We start from the raw sequence: 20456 nt of genomic DNA on the forward strand, positions 1-20456 counted from the left end.
CCAATTTGTCTTTTCTTTCCTTTTTTCCTTTTTTTAATTTTTTAAATGTTTATTTTTGAGAGAGAAAAACAGAGCAAGAGCAGGGGAGGGGTAGAGAGAGAGATGGAGACACAGAATCCGAAGCAGGCTCCAGGTTCCTAGCTGAGCTGTTATCAGCACAGAGCCCCGCATGGGGCTCGAACTCATGAGCCGTGAGATCATGACCTGAGCCGAAGTCAGACGCTCAACTGACTGAGCCCCCCAGGCGCCCCAGTTTTTCCAGCCAGGAAACAAGAGCCAGTTGAAATCTGCAAGCGGGTGATGCTGGAGTGGCATGAATGAACCCCGCCTCTGTAGGATGAAACCCAGGGCCTGTTCCTCCCCCCCCACCCGCCCTCACTGCAGGGGAGGGGTGCTCTCTGGGCTGAGGGACATTTCTGGGGGAGTCTGGGAGCGCCCGGGGGGAGGGTGTGGATCCTTTGCGAGCATCCAGTGGGCCTGAAAGGACGGGGAGCTTTGCTTTTGGCCGCTGGCTATGAAAAGCAAAGAAAAACAGAGACAGGGAGCCGGCGCATTCCTGGCGGGGCCTGTGGGGAGCTGGCCCAGCCTCTTTGATCCGGGTGCCTGGGCCTGCAGCGGCTTGCTTCCAGCACATTCCCTTTCCCTGTGATGTTGGGGTGCCCGCGCTCTGGCTGGAAGCACTTCTCCTATCTGCCTGCAGGAAGCGTCGCCCCTGTGCAGCCCGATGACTTGCTGGGGCCTCCTCCGTGCGGTGGGAGTGGGCCACAGACAGACAGACGGACCTAGGGGAGAGGATGTCCTGAGGGCCTGGCCTGCTCACCGCCCGCCTCCTACCCGGGCCTTCTGAAAATAGGGCACCTTTCAGTTTGTAGGCTCTCTCCGGAAAATTCCATGATGCCGGCTTCGGAACACAGATGCCACCCTTTCATGCCCGCCCCGCGGAGTCCCGGGTGGAATGATTCTTTGTTGGAGGGTTTGCCCCAGGATGTTACAGCATCCCTCCTACCTCCTCCTTCTCAAAGCTTGCGGCCGCCCCAGTGGTGACAATGAAAACAAACAAGGGTCCCTCATGTTTTCAGATGCCCTTGACGTGCCCGCTGATGCTGGGCAGAGCCGTCCGTCCTTGAGAAAATGAACTGGGAAGAAAACAATGACGTGGCAGTCTGGTCATGGTCCATCGTGGACATCCATTTCCTGTTGTTGCAGGATTAAAGCATGGAAGGCTTTGGCCGGGCAGAGGACTGGGTTAAAGTGGCCCGTGTTTGGGTGAAAAGATTGCCTTGGGAGCTCAGAAAAGGTCGCTTTGCAAGCTCAGAGCAAGCGGGAGTGAGTCATGGTGAAGGTGACGGTGTTGGGGTCAAGGTGATGGTGGCTCCTGTTTGTAGACGGCCCCTCAGGGGCCGCGTGGGCGTTCCGTGTTCCTTGTTCCTGTCGGGAAGAAGCCCGGGGAGAGGAAAGTCTACCCATCTCTTGAGTAAGGTGCTGGAAACTTTCCCAGACGCACCGAGCCCGTGGTTGGCTCCAGACCTTTCTAATGAGGGTGTTCTCTTGGGGTCAGTCTCTGGATCGGGGGTCCATCACGGTGCTCTGTCCCCTGCCCACTCGCCCTTCTGCTCTCGGGTGGCCTTCCTGGAGTGCTCTGCATGGGGACAGCCCTCTGAGCCGCAGCCCGCCCCCGTCAAGTGAGGACCGCGCCCTCCGCACCCGAACCCACGGGGGCCATGCCTGCCGCAGGGGCTGAGCCCGTACAGGAGCACTTGTGGGGGGAGCCTTGCCCTTTGGGTCTGAGGACGTGGCAGACGGTCCAGCCTGGGGTCTGCGCTGAATCGCCTCAGACATCTCATCCTGTCCCCCTCTGGTCTTGTCTGCGAGGGAGACTGCGGCTTTGCTCCGCTGGGGAAGGGGACCTAGAGGTACACCTGTTGACAAGAGCAGCTGTTTCACGGCAGGACCCAACGATGGGGGTCACACAAAGAAGGTCAAGCACCAAACAGTAATCACACCCTTGTGGGCTGCGCAGAGCATCCCGTGACGACCCAGGATGCTCTGGGACGGGCTGTGAGTGGGACATGGTGTCGTTGGGGGGGCAGAGGGGCTGCAGACGGCCAGGGGGACCCCATGTGGGGGTTATGGCCCTTGGTGCCCAGGACGAGCATCCAAGACCAAGAAGGAGGCCTCAGGGTCTCCGACTTCAGTTTCATTAAATGAAAGGAATTTTTAAAAGATCACATCCTGGGGCGCCTGGGTGGCGCAGTCGGTTGAGCGTCCGACTTCAGCCAGGTCACGATCTCGCGGTCCGTGAGTTCGAGCCCCGCGTCGGGCTCTGGGCTGATGGCTCAGAGCCTGGAGCCTGTTTCCGATTCTGTGTCTCCCTCTCTCTCTGCTCCTCCCCCATTCATGCTCTGTCTCTCTCTGTCCCAAAAATAAATAAATGTTGGAAAAAAAAAAAAAAAAAAAAGATCACATCCTGATTGAAAAGCTTCTCCAGGGGTGCCTGTGGGGCTCGGTTGGTTGAGTGTCTGACTCTCGATTTTGGCTCAGGTCGTGATCTCACTGTTCAGAGGATCGAGCCCCATGTCGGGCTCTGCGCTGACAGCACGGAGCCTGCTTGGGATCCTCTCCCTCTCTCTGCCCTTTCCCCTCCCCCAAATAAATAAATAAAAAATAAATAAAAGCTTCTCCAGAATCTCCTACAGAGCTGCTCAGTGCCCAGTAGTCCGTGGGGTACACACGCTGTGTATGGCTGCACGTGCACGCACACCCACGCGGTGTATAACTGCACATACAGGCACACACGTGTTATGCGTGTATGTGCACATGCGTACACGCAGTGCTGTGTGTATATGTGTACATGTGGGCATGCATGCTGGTGCGTGCACACATGCGTGTGCCATTGCATAGATGTGTGGGTGCATGCCTGTGTGTGTGTGTGTGTGTGTGTGTGTGTGTGTGTGTATGCGTGTTGTGGACTTCTGGAACGGAGGCCGGGAGAGCAGGGATTTTTTCTGTTTTCCCAGGCAGGCTGTTTCTCACGCTCGCTCACGAGCTGCGCTGTAGACTGGCTTCCGGGCTTGGCAAGATGAACGGGAACGCATCTTTAAGTAGTTCTTTTATTTGTCAAATCCCTGCTATTTTGTTAGAATCTCTCTTACAGCCAAAATAGCCTCGGGGGAACAGTACTAAAAAAAAGAAATGCGTTGGGTGTGTCGGAAAAATGTGCTGGGGGTTGGGTGCCTGCAGACACACGCTGGCTGCCCCTTTGCAAGGTCTGTGCAAAAGTTCCCCGTCCTATGACACAGGCCGCGGCCACGATACCTTGGAGAGGCGGGGGGGGAGGGGGGACGGGGAGAGGAGGGAGCCCCGGCGCCCCCAGAAATTGCTGCTTCCTTGGCACAGATCATTGTGGAATCTGCCCAGCTGCCCACATACCGTTCTGTGTTTCCTCCCAGTAACAAGCAGAGATCAATCTTCGTTATTGTGTCTCTTCTGCGAGGAGAGGATTAATGTTTACATAATGATTCCAACTGTGGATTTGCTCGCAGGCTCCTTCTTCCTTGTCTGTGGGATGTGTCCCCTGGGCTAGGTGCTGGGGACACCGTATCCTCCCGGTGGGTGGACTTCGGGTGCCTCCCGCTGTCAATGGTGTGGTCACCCCCTTGGCGCCTGGTGCTTCTTTTTTTTTTTTTTTTTTTTTAAATTTTTTTTTTTTTTTTAACGTTTATTTATTTTTGAGACAGAGAGAGGCAGAGCATGAATGGGGGAGGGTCAGAGAGAGAGGGAGACACAGAATCGGAAGCAGGCTCCAGGCTCTGAGCCATCAGCCCAGAGCCCGACGCGGGGCTCGAACTCACCGACCGTGAGATCGTGACCTGAGCTGAAGTCGGATGCTTAACCAACTGAGCCACCCAGGCGCCCCCTGGTGCTTCTGTCTTAAGAGCCCTCAGTTGGGCCCGCAGGGGTGCGGTGGTCGGGCCAGGAGCGTGGACAGATTTTATGGCTCTCCGGACAGATCACATAGGGTCAAATCACTTTCCAGGTGTGACCCCAAGTCACCGCCGGCCCCTGGCTGCAGTTCTGGATGCTGACCGCAGCTGTGCGGAGCCCCGCCCCGTATCTCCCCATCCCTCATCCATCCCTTCTGCCCATCCCCAGGCCTCGTGATCTCATGAGTGCCGTGTGAACACCGCAGTGGGACGGGACCATCCTGTCCATGGCTGTCCACCCCCCACCTGCCTCTGCCTCTCCCCGGACACCTGCCCCCGCCTGGTGCCATTGGTGAGCCACCTTGTCCCCGGCCAGGGGCGTTGGGTCGCACCCTGCCACCCCTCCATCCCCTGTCTCTTGGTCACAGGGCAGCCTGAGGAACCTTTTTAAACATTTCAAGTCACATCACGGCATTCCTTTGCTCAGAACCTTCCAAGTGGTTCCATTTCTGTCTGGGTTACAGACCAAGTCTTGAGCGGGCTCTGCTGGGGAGACCTGTGTGGACGTTTGGCGGTCACATGCCCCCAAACGGAAGGCAGAACAGAGACCAAAGCACAGGGTGGGCTCCCTGCCAGGAGGAGCCTGACGCAGCCTCTGGGCCGGGCCCTCAGAGTGAGGGGTGTGTGGGCTGACTGCCCATCCTGTGCACATTGATGTTAGATAGTAATAGGGACCTGAAGGAAAACGTGGTGGAACGTGGAGCCAGCGTGGGCAGAGGTGGTGGACTGTTTCCACAGGGGGTCAGGCAAGGCCTGAGGGGTTGTGCTTTGACGGACAACGGGAAGTTGCAGTTGTATGTGGGGGGGGGGGGGCGGAAGCACGTGCAAATGTCCTGAGGCAGCAGCTAGCCCAGCAGGTTAGAGAAGAGCCTAGGAGGCAAGCAGGTCCGGGTGGGCAGGGGCTGGCTCAGGGGGGTCTATGGGCCCAGGACACTGGGTTTTTTTTGTTAAAGGGTCCTTGCAAAAGCTGGGGAGTGCCAGAGGGTTGTCATGTCCTGATCCCTGGTTATGACGATGCATCTAGCTGGCCTGCGGATGAGGAGACGGTCAGCTTGCTGGTGCCTGGAACAGGGTGGTGGTCCTGGACACCAGGGCCATGTTTGGGGAGAAAATGCAGAACTCTGACTGGGAGGGCTGAGGTTAATGCTGCCTTCCGGACAGCCCAGTGGGGGTGAGGAGTGGGTGGTACCCAGAGCTCAGCATTCAGGAGGAAGGGCTGGAAGGGACAGCAGTGGGGCGTGTGCAGGGGAGGGTCCAGGACACTTAGTGGTGACTAGGGGCAGAGGGCCCCCAAGGGGAACTAGGGCCCGTCTGGTGCGAGGGGAGGGTCTAGGACACGGGGTCATGGAAACCAGGGAGGAAGGAGCCGTCAGGTGCCTCTGACAGGAGCAGAGTCAGTTGTGGGTGTGACTGCGGTGGCTGGTTGGGGACAGGTAGGAGCTTTGGTGGGCTGTTGTTGTGGGTCCTGGAGTGAACGGGATGGTGGGTAGTGGGCACTGTAGCCAGCAGCAGGGAAGGGAGGTGCGGCCAAGGAGGGCTGTCTTTAAAGCTGGGGTGTGCGTCCGCTGGGGGACGGTAGTGCAGGGAGGAAGAAGCTGGTGAGGACCTTGGGGGAACGAGAGCTGGGTCCCTCGGGGGCGGGGGGCTGGGCTCCAGGCAGGAGGCAGTCTGCTGTGTGTTCATTTCGGGGTATAGCTGCTGAGGGTGTCCACGAGCTGGGTGGCCTGCACTTGGGGCGGCAGCTGAGTTCCTGTGTGCGTAGAACAGAGCGGCTAGGGGCGCCTGGGGGGCTCAGTCGGTTACGCGCCCGACTGCGGCTCAGGTCGTGATTTTGCGGATCGGTTCGTGAGTTCGAGCCCTGCATTAGGCTCTATGCTGTGAGCTTGGAGCCTGGAGCCTGCTTGGGATTCTGTCTCCCTCTCTCTCTGTCTCTCCCTGGGTCATGCTCTGTCTCTCTCTCAAAAATAAACAAAACATTAAAAAAAGTTAAAAAAAAAAAAGGGGGGGCGCCTGGGTGGCTCAGTCAGTTGAGTGTCTGACTTCAGCTCAGGTCATGATCTCACGGTTTGCGGGTTCGAGCCCCGCATTGGGCTCTGTGCTGACAGCTCAGACCCTGGAGCCTGCTTCAGATTCTGTGTCTCCCTCTCTCTCTGCCCCTCCCCCACTCATGCTCACTCTCAATCTCTCTCTCTCTCTCTCTCTCTCTCTCTCTCTGTCTGTCTGTCTCTCAAAAAAAAAGTGTAAAAAAAAAAAAACAGAGCAGTTATACACCCACAGGTGCCGACCACGGAGGGTGGTGGGTGGTCAGAGGAGTGAATGAATGAATGAATGAACGCAGCATCCCCGTGGAGAGGTTTCCTGGAGTCCACACTGAGCCCTCCTTGTGGGCGGTGACCTTGGCTTGTGCCCCTGACCTTCCCCTTCCTGACCTGGTGCATAGCAAGTACACAGTCTGGACCTGGCCACCTGGTAGAAGGACAGGTGTCCCCGTGCCCCTGTGCCCACGCGGGGGAGACCCTGAGAGCTGGAGGACAGCCTCCGAGCCCACACTTAGGGGAGTCCTCCTGTGAAAGCATGGGGGCCCATCTTAGCCCCAGCCCCCATGAGCTCTGAAGATTCCTGCCCTGAATGGCCCTTAGTCCTCAGCGCAGCCAGGGTCCTTCTGACCCCTTGGAGCGGACTCAGTCCTTCCCACAGGCTTTTCCGCAGGTCCCCGCCAGTGCCTGTCTCCACCCCTGCTGCTCCCTTCCTTGGCTACAAGCCTCCCTGTTTTCGCAGGGGTCAAGTCTAACCTTGAGCCCAGCCCCCGGCGCCTCTGGGACCACCCCTCCTAGGGCGCTGTCTTCCCTTGGTCCCTCCCACATAGTAAACTGGGGAGCGGATGATGGGTGGGTGAATGGTCGCTGTGAATCACTGTCCGTCAGCTAATCAGAAATCAAAGGGCAGCAGATACAACACGGGTGTGACCGCAGGGTGTGGCCTCCAGTGACCGCCATCTTCAAACCTGGTCTGTCTTTATTGACCCACAGTCAGTTACCTGTGTGGCCAGTTATGTGTCTGCCCCCGCGGGGTGGTGGGGGGGACGCTCGGGGACACCAGCCACACTCTGTGCTGCTTCTGTGCGATGGGCACAGTGATGCCACAGGAGAAGCCCGGTGCTGACTGGCGCTGATGTGGAATAGCCCATCCTAAGGGAGGGTGGGGAGCAGGACGGATCCTGTGCTGTAACATACTCTCTAACTTCTGAATTTGTACTTTTGTAAGCCCAAGCCCAGAATGCATGTGGGCTCTTTTCCTCTTTAATGGTTTTGTTAAACCTTCCTTCATCTGGGTCTTTTAGCCACGGAAGGAAGTCAGTAAGGCAATTCACGGTCATTTCTACCCTTCTTCCCCACTAGACGTACGTTGGCCGGTAGATTTTCTGTTCTCCCAAAATGAACTGATTAAAAACTCTTCTGACCTTTATCGTTACTTTTCTAGAATTGAGGTTTAATTGATGTATAACGTTGTATTAGCGTCTGGTGTGCAACATAGTGGTTCGGTATTTGTATACATTGCAAGATGGTCACCATGGTAAGCTTTGTTAATGTAAGTCACTGTCTGTCACTCAGCCATTGTAGCTGGAATCGATTTCAAGTTCATCTGCCAGATGATGTCATTGTGACGTTGGACTTTGGTTTCCAGGGCGTAACAGGCTCATGCTTGGTGGCCTTGAATGAAATGATGGCATTTGGGGCACTTTTGTAAATGGCTGCTCCTAGATCATTAAGAACCAAGCCTAGGGGCGCCTGGGTGGCGCAGTCGGTTAAGCGTCCGACTTCAGCCAGGTCACGATCTCGCGGTCCGTGAGTTCGAGCCCCGCGTCAGGCTCTGAGCTGATGGCTCAGAGCCTGGAGCCTGTTTCCGATTCTGTGTCTCCCTCTCTCTGTGCCCCTCCCCCGTTCATGCTCTGTCTCTCTCTGTCCCAAAAATAAATAAATGTTGAAAAAAAAAATTAAAAAAAAAAAAAAAAAAAAAAAAAGAACCAAGCCTGAAATTCATCTAATTGTGATTATTAAGATTTGTAGATTGAATGCCTTCTAGATGCATAAGTTGAGTGAGAAAGCACTTGAACCAAAATTTTGGCACTTAAGAATTTTTTTCACGTATCTTAGCTGTAAAAATGAGAGTGTTGGTTGGTTTTAAGATCTGGTAACTCCAGGGTGAAAATAAATTTATTTATCATATGAGCGTTATGACTCTAATACAGAGCATTCATTTGAAAATCAAAGCTTTTAAACTTGTCAAAAGTATAGAATGTAAAATCTTTATTTATTAACTCGAAGATTTTAAAATTATAAACGCAACATGACTGACCTTTCTGGAAGTGGGGGGACAGACAGCAGTCCCCGGCAGACGCACCGCCCAGCCCCCGTGGGCTGATGCTCAAGGGCCCCGGAGCCAGCAGGAGCCAGATGAATGAAAAGCTGTCCCCAGGGAGGCTCAGTCCAGCTCCGAACAGTGAGGCTTGGGTCCCGTGTGAATGACAGAAGCCGTCCCTGGACGGTGGCTCAGGTGGGAGACTGATCAGTGACCATTTAGCCTTAGCGAGGCTATGGGCCATGAGAACTGGGCGAGTCCCCATCTGTGGGAAGGACAGGCTGCCTTCTGCGGAAATTCAAACCTCAGGATTTGGTTATCAGCTCCCTGGCCAGGTGGGCTCACAGCTTCTCTGTGAGGGAGAGAGAGAAGATTCCTGGCCTCCCTGGGTTTGAGGGGCACCAGGTACCAGGGGAGCGGTCCCAAAGTCCCCGTCTCCCCTGACCCCCAGCCCTGCATCAACACCTGCCCAGGAATAAGAATACGGACTCACAGTGACAGCAGTCAACACAAACCACTTTGGCCTTTTTAAAAACTTCAGGAATAAAGAGTTAGAAATGGGTCAACAGTGACGCTTCCTCAGACGCCCCGACTTTATCTTTCCGTTGTTTGTTAAGGGCCTGACCCTCTGAGTTAGGGGGAGGAAGGCACGTGGAGTCAGCCTCTCGGACTGGTGGAGGTTGGTAGTGATGCTGCCGTCCCCGTCGGCAGGTGAAGAAACTGGCCCAGAGTGGTTGCTAGCAGACCTGTGGACACACAGCCAGCAGCAGAGAGGGTCAGGGCGCAGCCTGGCTAGGTCTCGTCTGCATCTGTGTGGCCTGTGTGGGTCCAGCCTCCTGGGGTGTGATGCTCCAGGCCACGGGGGACAGCGGGGCGTGTGCTGGGGTGCCAGGTGTCACCGGCTGCAGATCAGACGCCTATGGGTGGGCCAAGGGTAATCCGAGGGTGTTCTAGACGCAGCTTGGTGACCCAAGCGTGGCGGGGGGAGGGGGGCGCTGTCCGCCTGTCCCGTACCGTGAATCCTCATCCTCACCGTGGGATCCAGGCCCCCCGAGCCGGGGAGGGGCGGCCGGGGGAGGCGTGCGGGGGGCCTGGAGAACTCGAGGGCTGCTGGGCCGGGCAGCGGGCCTGGGTCCCCTGTCCTCACACCCGCCTGGGGAAACGCACGGGTTTGGGGCTACCCAGGCAGTGGGGCAGGTTCACTTCCCAGAGCCTCCATTTACCTCTGAGAAACGGGAGATCGCGTCCCCCAGAACCAGCCTGCTGGGGGATGGAGAACGTCCAGCCACAGCTGGCGTATTGAGACCCGCCACCAGGCCTGGACAGGGACCTCGATTTTCCTCGGTGGGACATAGAACTAGCTCTGAGATCCTTCAGCTTGCTGGCAGTGGGGAGCACTGTGGAGGGGGGGGCATACCGAGAGCCTGGGTTTGGGGGAGGAACTGAAGGGTCCCATCCTGCATTCGTGGGCCTGGCGGATTTGCTCAGAAACTAGCTGATTCTGGGGGTTTCCTTGTACTTGGAGGCAGTGTCAATGCAGAGAATATAAGGGAGCGGAGGCCAAGCCCCCAACCGCCCCCAGCCTTGTCTCCCCATGCTCGACAGAGGCCGCTCGCTGGCCCCCCGCCCGGCCTCCAGGGTAACTGGGACAGGATGGGGTGGCTGCGGGCTTGTCCGCCCTGGGTCTGCTCCATGGGGACCGTGAGTGCTGACCAGAGGCCGGGGCCCTTGGCCTCAGGCAGGCTGTGGGTGTGGGTGGCAGAGAGGCTCCCCGAGGGCTCCCAGCTCCCCTTCCCCTGGGCCATCTCCGTGCAGAGGCAAGAACACTCGGTGTCTGTTTCCTTTCCCGTCCCGCCCCTCCTGCAGATGGACTCCCAGGTGGGGGTCCGCTGTCACCTGATGAAGGATGTGCTCTGTGCCCGTTGGGGTGGACGCAGGGAAGAGGCGCCCAGTGGGGTTTGCTTCTGCCTTTTCGGTTTGCATTTGAGGCCGTGACGTCCGCTGGGCAGGAGCCCACACACCTCAGGGCCAGGCGTCCGTGGTGCTCGGGGGTCTGTGCAGCCTCCCCGCCCTCGTGTCCCCACCTTGGGCAGGTGCAGCAGCAAAGACACCTCCCCGCCTCGCCCAGCCCCTCCTCTGTCCTCCCGTCCTGTCCTCATCCCGGTCGCCACGTGGCGACAGGAAGAAGTAGTCCGGGCGGCTGGAGCCTGCTTGGGGGGGCAGCGGCCCTGGATCCACCTGCCTTCGTCCCGAACTTCTACTTCTTTCCTGAAGCAGCTGCTGGTTTGGAGCAGGATGGGGGGGTGGGGCATACGCCCGCACCTCAGAGGTTGCCATTGTAGCAGAAGTGCCTTTTCCGTGCTTTTCGAGGGTGGGTAGGACGCACACGGGGGAAGTGAGAATAGGCGCTCACTCTCTCCGCATCAGCAGAAACCTTTGTGCTGAGGGTGTCAGAGGTCACCACCTTGCTTCTGGAAGAAGCCACCAGACATGGGGAGTGGGCTGTGAGCTCTGGCAGGGAGTCACTTGGAAGACACTTTGGTTACCAGGCTGTATGGCCTCTGCCAGGCCAGGGGACTCCCCATGGGGTTCCTGAGTACCTGCTGTGACTTTCTCCAGAAAGGCAGGTGTGAAGGACAGAGCCTGGAGAAGGAACCCCTGACGGTTCGGTGCCCTCCTAAGTAGGTCACACCTGCTGCTTTAAGCATCTTCCAGGGTCAGGCTCTAAACACACAGCACTTCAGTCTGATCCTGTCCCCCGTGTCCTGGGGGGTCACGCATCTGTGCTCCTTGGGGGACACTGCAAGCCAGCTCTCTGTCTCTCCTGGGTCCCCATGCATCTCTGGATGCCCTGGGACTCAGTTTCTCCTTCTGTCCAGTGGCCCGTCTTCTCCCCCTCCTGGCACTGTCTGGGCACAAGCTGTGTCACCAGCAGTGAGAGGGGCATGTGGGGCTTCCTCAGTGATGCCGAGTCAGGAAGAAGTGGACTGTGGGTAGCACCCCTCGGGGCCCACTGGGTCCTGCCACCCTCCCGTGGGCAGAACAGAGCAGGGGGAGCAGGGAAAGGAGGAGAAGGAAGGTCCTGAGAGCCAGGCCTGTGCTGGAGGAGGCCCAGGTGTGAGACCAGCCCCCAGCATGGCCGGTGTCCCTGCCTCCGCACGAGGGGAGAAGGCTGTGCCCAGAGGTCGCTGCAGATGAGAGCTGCCAGCCGCTCGCTGGCCTCAGAAAACCCTGGGCCTGGAGCCTCTAACATCATCAGAGGCCAAGTGCTTTTCAAAGTGCCGTAGGTGGCTCTGGGAGACTCCCTGGCACTCAGGGTCATTGAGCCATGGGCCAGCTGTGGACCAGCAGGGACCAATGCCTGGCCTGTGACAGTCTCATGTGTGCTGGGGAGGGGGGTGAAGACATGAGCTGTCTGCCCAGAGTGCTTGGTGGGCCCCCTGCAGGACCCATCCAGGATCCATCCAGTCCCCGGGGGCCGCAGATCTGGGGCCCTACCCCCTCGTTCGGGTCAGGGTCGGTCTGTGCCCTAGAGCCGAGCTCTCACGGGGGACGGGTCCCACCAAAGTCTCGGTCGCTCTGACCCTGTGCCGAAGGGGCACGGCCAGCCTTCTCTGGCCAGCTCACCCTTTGCCCTGTTACAGTGAGGGGAGGTACTCTGAGACCACGCACCCACCTGCAGAGGGGGACCGTGACTGAACGGCAGGTGATGGGTTTCCTCTCCAAGCTCCCACGATGCGTGGAAGCTGAACTTTACACTTATGCCCCGCCTCTCAGTTACCTCTGAGCCTGTCCCCTCTTGTCCTTCCAGATGAGGAGGTGCCTCAAGACCACGTGGGCACCTCATCGGACCTTCAGGGTGCTCCCTCATCTCTACCAGCAGGACTCTTGGGTCCGACTTTATTCCCGGGTGTCATCACTGTTTATTTTGATGTTCAAGTTGTGTCTGGTCCTGCCAGCCTCTTTGGGGCTGCTCTGGTGTCCTCGAGACATGGCCCCATCATTCTGTGAGCGTTCCCTTACTTTCCGGCAAAAAAAGCCGCAGAATAAAAACAAGGTATTGTAGGTTCATTTTTACGGTCCCTGACTCACACCTGAAATCAGCCATGTCTGCGAGGAGCCCTGGTTTCTTTTACCGGGAAATAGGATTATTCTACTCTACTCCACTCTATTCTATTCAACTTTATTTTACTTTATTTTATTCATTTCTACTTTATTTTACTTTATTTTATTTTAATTCTATTCTTTTCAACTTCAGTTTATTTCATTTCTAAAGTTTACTTATTTTGAGAGAGAGAGGGAGAGAGAGAGAATCCCAAGCAGGTTCTGAGCTGCCAGTGCAGAACCGATGTGGGGCTTGAACTCACAAACCGTGAGATCACAACCTGAGCTGAAACCCAGAATCAGATGCTTAACTGACTGAGCCCCTAGGCGCCCTGGGAAATAGGATTTTAAATCGAGTCCTGGGTGCCGGGTGTGGCCACTGCTGTTGGGGGCTGCTTCCTCGCCATGGACAGAGCTGGGGCGTGGGGTGATGCGTGCACGGGTGTGGATGTGTGTGTGTGTGTGTGTGCACACTGACATCAGTTTTCATTTGTCTGTATCTGTGTCTCCATGGAAACCACGGGCCAGACCACCATCCGATTCAGGCCTGCAACACGGCGTTTCCTGACTCTTCCTGTCCCCGTTAGCGAGGGACGGGCTCTGCTCTTCTTGCCCTCGATGCCTCCCTGGTCCTTCCTCCTGTACCGCCCTCCTCCATGTCCTCCGCTCCCCACACCCCTCCCCGGTCCTCACATCCAGTAGCTTCCTGGCCCTCCCCTCCGACCTGCCTCCCTCTGCCCTCACTGCAAACTGCTGCACCGTGGGGCCCCCGGGACGCGGTGTTCATGCAGCTCCTGTCTCCCCACCGATGCTGGGGTCAGGCCCCCCTGCGACAATATGGCCTGGGACCAGGCTCTCCACCCCCACACTGGCGCTCATCCCCTGGCCCGACCTTACTGCCACCCAGGTCCCTTCAGTTCACTGAAACGCCGTGTGCTGTGACCTTGCTCTGGTCCCTGGCTCTTTCTTGTTTGGGAAACATCTGACGCTCCCGCGAGTGGACCCACGGCCCCTCGGGCACCTGTGGGGGTGCTTCTGCCATCGGGGGTAGCGGTGGGCATTCTCCCAGCCATGCCAGGCACACAGCGGCTCCATCAGTGTTTCTGGACGGCTCTGTAAGCGTGTGGGTGCGGGGGTGTGTGGGGAGCAGACCCCACTCCCGCCCTCCCCCAGGGAGCCCCGAATCCTGTGTCGGCATTGGCCTCGTCCTGGGCTCCCGTCCCCAGTCCGGTCTTGGCTTCCGGTCTGACGCCCAGCACTGCAGTTTGCCCTCGTGGTGTGGACCCTGGAGTCCCTGAGGTCTGTCCTCTGCAGGCTGGAGGTCAGGGCCTGGCCTGGCTTCTGGGCTCCCCAGCACCCCCAGACTCCGCTGCCCCCAGACCCCACATTTCAGCTGGCTTCCGAGGGGGCCAGATGGTGAGCTGAGACGGACGGAGTAGCTGGCCTTGACGTCATGGAAATGCAGCGAAATGGGTTTTTTTCATTCTTGTCCAGCATTTATTGCCCCCGCTTGTGTTGTGTAGAAAACCCCAGACGGAGGTTAGACCCTGCAGGCCCAGGCCGAGGCTCAGACAGACGGCCGCGCTGCAGAGTCAGGCCCACGGCTGAGGTGGGCTTGGGTGTGAGGGGTGGTGCGCAGTTGGGGAGGCCGCGCAGGAGATGGGTCCTGGGCTGAGACTGGAAAGGCTGTACTTTCCACTCAACAAAGGAGAATCGGAAAACTCTGGGAAGCCCTGAGGGGGGCCCCAGCACCCACCAGGGCACAGAGCCCAGGAGCCTGGGTCTGGGGGACGCTGCAGGAGGGCCCGGGGAAGGGGGGCTGGAGAAGTGGCCAGCCGGCAAAGTGGGGAGCCACGGCGGGGCTCCCAGTGTCGTGTGCTGGGGGGACTCACTTGGGCTGTCATGTTCTGGACTCGGACCCAAAGCCCCTGGTCTCATCTGTTGATTCTCACCTATTGCTTGTCACCCGTGACACGTACCACGTACATCTGACCCACGAGTAGTACTAAAGTGCACTGATGTTTTGAATGATGGACTTTTCAAATGAGAGGGGTTTTGGGGTGTCCCTTTGAACACAAGAGCATCTTGGGCATTGGAGCTCCTGAGCACTTGCTGGCCATTTGCAGGGGGTCCTCTGCCCCCTACAGAGTGTGGAGCCCCACCTCCAGGTCAGGGAGCCTGACAACGTTGGGGGGCACCTGCTGGTGGCTGGGGTTCACCTCTGCTGGGTCCATGGGGAAGGCTGGAGGCAGATCCAGCTGGTTTCTGGAAAGAGTGTTTTCAGATAGCAGAATGATGTGCTTCCAGCTCAGCCCCTAGACGCTGGTTGGCACCCCATCTTGTATTAGATGGCGGGGAATCAGAAACAAGTTTGGCACAGATGGCACCTCAGGTCCTGCGTCCCTCAGTGGGGGAGAGGGATGTATAGTAGACACAGGACTGAGAGGGTTGCCTGGGTGGCTCAGTCAGTTACGCGTCCGACTTCAGCTCAGGTCATGATCTTGCGGCCTGTGGGTTCGAGCCCCGCATCGGGCTCTATGCTAACAGCTCAGAGCCTGGAGCCTGCTTCAGATTCTGTGTCTCTCCCCCTCTCTCCCTGTTCCTCCCCTGCTCGCAGTCGGTCTGTCTCTCTCAAAACTAAATAAACATTAAAAAAAAAAATTTTTTTTAACAGAAACAGGACTGAGAAATGTTTGCAAAAAACACAAGTCTGAATGCGGCCCAGAAAAATGAATAGTGATGAATGAATCTCGGAAATGAATGAATGAATGAATGAATGAAGAGAGGCTTAAGCTGAGTGGGAGCCATGAGAATAAACAGGTGTCTGCATCTGAATGGCGTGATGCTGTTTGTTATGTTGCTGCTGTTGTTGTTGTTGTTGTTGTGTGTGTGTGTGTGTGTGTGTGTATGGCTGAAAGTCAGAGCTTTGCTGTTTCCCTGCAGAAACAGGAAGATGGGTGTTCAGTGCCGGAACCCGAGAGGTTAATTCTGGCCTTGAATCCGCGGCTGGAATTCGCACATGTGTTAGCCATAAAGGCCTAGCTCTAGCCCACCCCGACTGTTCCCGGCGCTAAGGCATTGGAGTTGCTCACGGAATCAGAGATGCGAAACAGAGTGTTAGAACCACGCAGGGCTGAGCTGTGGTGTGTGGGGGGTGGGGGTGGGGGTTAGGATGGCTCTTGGGCCGGGCACAGAGGCAGGCCAGTGAGCTGAGATCCACTGCTCCACAGTGACAGCCGTGTCCCCTCAGTCCCGTGGAGGCAGGTGGGGGGGGGGGGGGGTTCTGGCGAGCTTAGGAAGCGAGCTGTTCTGTCCGTGCATCCAGCCTGGCTCTGGGCTGCCCTACAGGCTAAGTGACCCTTCCACTTTCCAGGTGTCCGGCTTCCTCTTCTGTGACATTCTGCCTGGACCCTCCGGGTCACCTTCACCTCCCACGCTTCGGGTTTTAAATTTCTTTCTAAAGCTGCAGGGCCAGAGAGGAAAGCAGGACTCTAGAAAGCAGGATGTGATTGTCCAGCAGCTGGACGGTCCCGAGGATGGTGAGGCGGGGAAGAGAGCGGGGATCCCAGCCCCCCAGCTGTGGAAGGACCCTAATCATTAGCTGCGAGCTTGCTGAGACCCGCACGTGGTCCTCAGCCATCTCTAGCAGGGAGGGCTGCCTGCTTTCCTCGCTTGAAGAGGTGCACTGGAAAGAGAACCTTTCTGCGTTGGAATTTTCCTTCTTTCCACCCCAAACGCACTGTTGGTTAGCTGCGCAGACTGCCCTCAATACTGAGCATTACAGATGCAGGTTTAGTGAACGACACTCAGGATTTTAAAATCCTGGAAGCCTGAGAGCCGGCAGGTTTGATGTTAAGCCCCTGGGTTGGCATTCCCGGAGAGGTCTGAAATCCTAGCCAAGCTGACCTCCAGCCAAAGGCGTGGGTAATCAAGTCTGATGGCAGCGGAAGGTTTGCCCCCCAGCCCTGCCCGGGGAGGCGTTTCTTCTCCACTTTGCCTGCGTTTGGCTGAGAAGCCTTTTGCCTGCTCTGGAGCTGCGGTCTGGGGCGGGGGAGGGAGGGCTAATTCGTGTCAGATGGAGGGGCGCCCGGGGGACCGTGCGCTCGCTCGCCTGGCTTTTGTTCCCGACGTCTGACTCCTGACGGTAGAGTGGACGTGGAGGTGCCGGCTGCGTCCTTTCGGGGCTCCGGGGTCCAACTTTTCCTGGGACTTGCAGGCGTAGGGGCCCTGGAGGCATCCCAGCCCCGCTCGGGCGCGGGAGAGGGGACAGCGCCCGCCGCGGCCGACCTCGCGGGGCCGGGCTGTGCTCTCTGCGGGCGCCCGGGCGGCCATGCGGCTGCGCGCCTTGACCTCGGGGACCCCTGGAGGGTGCGCGCGCGGGGCCCGGGCGCGCCGGCACCGGCGCCAGGTGAGTGGGTGCGGGGCTGCAGGGGCGCGGGGCAGAGGGGGCGCTGCGGCTCGGGCTTCTTGGAGAGGGCGAGCGGGGCGCTCGGAGCTGGGAGCAAGGGCGCGGGGCGGGGGGAGCGCTTTGAGACCGGTGCGCGCGCGGGTGGAAGCGTGTCCGTGCGCCCACGTGCGTCTGTGCGCCCGTGGCTGTGCGCGCCCGTGTGTGCTCGCGTGCCCTCTCTTTGCGCTAGCGTGCACCTTCCCGCATGTTTCTGTGTGCACGCGCGTGAGTACCTTGTGTGCGCGCGCAGGGGGCCCCTAGCGGGGATGCCAGCAGTTGCCTGGTGGGAGGCGGGGGCCCTGGTGAGCCCACGTGGAGTGGGGGGCGGTTCAGGGTTAACTCTCCAATCCAGCTGCCTCTCGATCCTGTTTCCGTGGACACCTTTTCCCGAGTGGAAGTAGGACACTGGTCGTGACGCAGACCTGAGGCGCAGCGCAGGTTTCTTTCAAAGGGAGAGGGCCGGTGGCCCTGTGCTGATGTCGGGGATGCGCTAGCATGTTGCCAGAGTGCAATGTCACCGGGGCCACATTGCAGTCCGTGGTGCAGGGGACAGTCCTCCGCAGCGTTGGCATTGGACCCAGCAGATGCCCCCAGAAGGTTGAGCACCCCTTTCTTTTGAGTCTAATGGTTAGGCATTTAGTGCATTCTTTTTCCAGGAAACTTTTCTAAGGTTCTGAGAAAGGAGAAGTCAAAATGTTAGCCGCTTTGAGTCACTTTGGGTTGCCCTCCATTGCGATTTTCAGTTTAGCAGCCAGGCAGGCACTCTTGCTGGGAAGCTTGGGGACTGTGTGTAGTGTGCTGTGCGGAAAGGGCATCTGTCTGGACGCCTGTGATCTGTGGCTGCCATGGGGTGGAAACCTCGGTGGGCGGCTTTAGGGGCCACTGTGTCCCTGCAGAAGGGTTTTGTGGCCCTTGAACTTCAGGGTCAAGTTGGTTCCCCCGTCTGCTGGCCAGAATGCCAAGTACCAGAACTCACCCCGAGATCCTCTTTCCCAAGAGGAGAACAGCTCAGGGTGTGCTGATTCAGCCTTTGTGAGGGTCCCTGCCTCGCTACTGTAACATTAGCCCCCTGACCGTAGGGAGAGGTCTGTGCAGTTTTGCACTTGCGTAGAGCAGAGCAGAGGGTTACCCTTCCCCGCTCACGTGGGGCTTTCCTTGCTCAGCTTTGCAGAGATTTTTCTGTCTGAAAAGAGACTTCACAATCAAGAGCGGCACTAATTACTGGGTACCCCTCGGGGAGTCCTCGTGGACCGGGCAGCCCTGCTCGCTGCCCTTCCAACTGTCTGCTCCCGACAATTAAATGCAATTTAGATTCCTGAACCCGAGCTTGCTAAACGCGGCAGCACTGAAGCCTCCCCTCCCCCGCGCACCCCGCGGCCCCACCTCCCCTGGAGAAATGAAAGCAAAGTATCAGGTGAAAACAAAGGCAGTCTAATCCCGTCTAGCTCATTTCACAATGGAGATGTTATGTACAGATGAAGCGTGAGCAGATGTTATACTCTATCTGGAGCGGGGTCCTCGGGGACGTGGCCACCGACCGGGCATCGGCTCCCGAACAGCACCTCTGCTGTTTCCCCCTCCGGTCTTCTAGAGGCGGCCCAGCGGGCCAGGAAACCGCAGGAACACAGTGCCTCTTTCTCCCCGGTTCCAATAAAGGTATTTGTAAGGAATAAAAGGTCACAGTATCCTCCACTGGCCCAGGAACTGGGGCCAATTCATTCCGTTAACAAATGTTAATTGAGGGTCCAAAGGTTCGCCCTTCTGCCAGGCGCCTCGCGGGGAGTGGGGGCGGGGGGGGGGGGGTGAGACTCAGAGGCAAATGGATGAGAGCCCCGTGTCCTGCCTTTGGGACGTTGCAATAGAGCATAGGCGAGAAGGCATATAAACAAATGACTGAAACACGAGGGGGGAAGCCTGTGCCAACTGGGCCACTGCCACAGAGGACTGTATTTTTAGATGCCTGAGAGCCTGCTCCTGTCTGAGCACGAGACGGGTGGAGACAGGGTCTGAGCCCACAATCCTTTCCTTTGGCCGTGTGGTTTCGGTTTTGCATCTTTTCCCTGTTTGTGGGACAGTGGTGGTCATGGTTACGGCACAGAAGGAGCCTGCCAACGTCCTGAGCTTGTCCTAGGGGCTCCGGCGTCCACCTTTTGCAAACCTCAAGCGCAGGAGCCCCGCTATCATAAAGTTGAATCTCTTGGGGCACCCGGGGGGCTCAGTTGGTTAAGTCTCCAACTTTGGCTCCGGTCATGATCTCGCAGGTTGTGAGTTTGAGCCCCAAATTGGGCTCTGTGCTGTCAGCACGGAACCCGCTTTGGATTTGCCGCCTCTCCCCAGCTTCTGCGTGCCCTCTCTCTCTCAAAAATAAATAAACATTAAAAAAAAAAGTTGAGTCTCCTGAAAAAAACCCGTAATAATAAGGATGTGAACAAGCACATACTAATAGTGCCCTATGTGTATGCAGGATGGATCCTTATAGAATAGTCCATTATGCAGCAGTGGCTCTCAGGCCAGCTGCAGATCGGAATCGTGGGATGAGTTTTGAAAAAGTTTGTGTTCTGGCCCCATTTCCAGATTATCTGTGTTCACTGGTCCGGGTGGGGTTTGGGCAGAGTGGTTTCCTTTTTTGTTTTCTAAGGTTCATTTATTTATTTTGAGAGAGGGAGAGCAAGCAGGGGAGGGGCAGAGAGAGAGGGAGAGAGAGAGAGAGAATCCCAAGCAATCTGACAGTGCAGAGCCCGATGCAGGGCTGGAACCCACAAACTGTGAGATCGTGACCTGAGCCGAAACCGAGAGTTGGAGTCTAACCGACTGAGCCACCCTGGTGCCCGTAGCAGAGTGGTTTTAAAAACTGACCAGGTGGGGCGCCTGGGTGGCGCAGTCGGTTAAGCGTCCGACTTCAGCCAGGTCACGATCTGTCGGTCCGTGAGTTCGAGCCCCGCGTCGGGCTCTGGGCTGATGGCTCAGAGCCTGGAGCCTGTTTCCGATTCTGTGTCTCCCTCTCTCTCTCTGCCCCTCCCCTGTTCATGCTCTGTCTCTGTCCCAAAAATAAATAAAAAACGTTGAAAAAAAAATTAAAAAAAAAAAAAAAAAACTGACCAGGTGACTCACCCCTCCCCCGTTCATGCTCTGTCTCTCTTTGTCCCAAAAATAAATAAACGTTGAAAAAAAAATTAAAAAAAAAAAAAAGGGGGCGCCTGGGTGGCGCAGTCGGTTGAGCGTCCGACTTCAGCCAGGTCACGATCTCGCGGTCCGTGAGTTCGAGCCCCGCGTCAGGCTCTGGGCTGATGGCTCGGAGCCTGGAGCCTGTTTCCGATTCTGTGTCTCCCTCTCTCTCTGCCCCTCCCCCGTTCATGCTCTGTCTCTCTCTGTCCCAAAAATAAATAAACGTTGAAAAAAAATTTTTTTTAAAAATAAAAACTGACCAGGTGATTCCCTTAGGCTGCCGGGGCACACAACTGGCACCTGGTATAGCGGTTGGTCATTGACAGGAGCTCTCTTCATAGGCAGAAGGGGAAGGTATCCTCTGTGTCCCCAAGTCTCTAGTGACTTGCCCAGGGTTA

At 57.4% G+C, this 20456-nt stretch overlaps 1 protein-coding gene across 8 annotated transcripts in view; it reads left to right on the top strand.

Annotated features, from left to right (window-relative positions):
* TNS3 (tensin 3) overlaps positions 1 to 20456 on the top strand; it is a 218932-nt gene that overhangs the window by 21344 nt on the left and 177132 nt on the right. Inside the window, exon 1 of one of the 8 annotated variants that reach the window (XM_086697136.1) lies at positions 16553 to 16854. The exons of the other annotated variants lie outside the window; for them this stretch is intronic. Within the exon in view, the coding sequence (XP_086553262.1) occupies positions 16777 to 16854 (78 nt within the window). The 5' untranslated portion in view covers positions 16553 to 16776. Of the gene's footprint in view, positions 1 to 16552; positions 16855 to 20456 lie in introns of those variants that run through there. 8 annotated transcript variants of the gene reach the window in all.

This window comes from Puma concolor, chromosome A2, assembly GCF_028749965.1.
Source record: "Puma concolor isolate L17-30 chromosome A2, mPumCon1.1.hap2, whole genome shotgun sequence".
Classification (NCBI taxonomy): Eukaryota; Metazoa; Chordata; class Mammalia; order Carnivora; family Felidae; genus Puma; species Puma concolor.